General features: G+C 56.7%; 1 protein-coding gene across 1 annotated transcript in view; it reads right to left on the bottom strand.

Annotated features, from left to right (window-relative positions):
* Window positions 1-469, bottom strand: part of ATP13A2 (ATPase type 13A2) — a gene marked incomplete at its 3' end in the record, with an annotated part of 11,925 nt that overhangs the window by 9,678 nt on the left and 1,778 nt on the right. The window contains exons 2-3 of the mRNA XM_010134556.1: window positions 249-322; window positions 8-33 (exon numbers count right to left, since the gene is read on the bottom strand). Coding sequence (XP_010132858.1) covers window positions 8-33; window positions 249-322 — 100 coding nt within the window. The remainder of the gene's footprint in view (window positions 1-7; window positions 34-248; window positions 323-469) is intronic.

The raw sequence follows: 469 nt of genomic DNA, 5'->3' as shown, positions 1-469 counted from the left end.
CCGCCACGGCCTGGTCTGGTAGCCTGTGACCTCCTGGAAGAAAGGAGGTCACCTTTACGGGGACTCTTATATGTAAAATAAACCGAAATTAAGATTATCAAGTATCTAAACCCTGAGCTGATGAAAGCCCAAAGCCTCCTGGCAGGATTCAACACCAGGCAGGTGACGACCAGGCAGCTCTGGGGCTGGGAAACCACCAACCCCTCCCCAGTGCCCCTTCCTCCCTGCGGCAAAGCCCTCGGACCTACCATGCGGGCTTTATTGGCGTCTCGCTGCAGCGTCCCGTAGCCCGGCCGCTGGCTGCCCAGCAGCCTGCTGCTGTCTGCAAAAAAAACAGGGAAAAAAAACCAAAATAAGGAGTTTATCTGAGGGGTTATTTAGGAGATGCCACAGTGATGGGCTCCCGGCTGCAGCGATGGCATCCCAGGTCGGTCCCAGAAGGTGGCTGGACGTGGGGGCCCTTTGGCCA

Source organism: Buceros rhinoceros, unplaced genomic scaffold, assembly GCF_000710305.1.
Source record: "Buceros rhinoceros silvestris isolate BGI_N320 unplaced genomic scaffold, ASM71030v1 scaffold27430, whole genome shotgun sequence".
In the NCBI taxonomy this organism is placed as follows: Eukaryota; Metazoa; Chordata; class Aves; order Bucerotiformes; family Bucerotidae; genus Buceros; species Buceros rhinoceros.
This window is presented reverse-complemented; position numbering and strand designations above follow the sequence as displayed.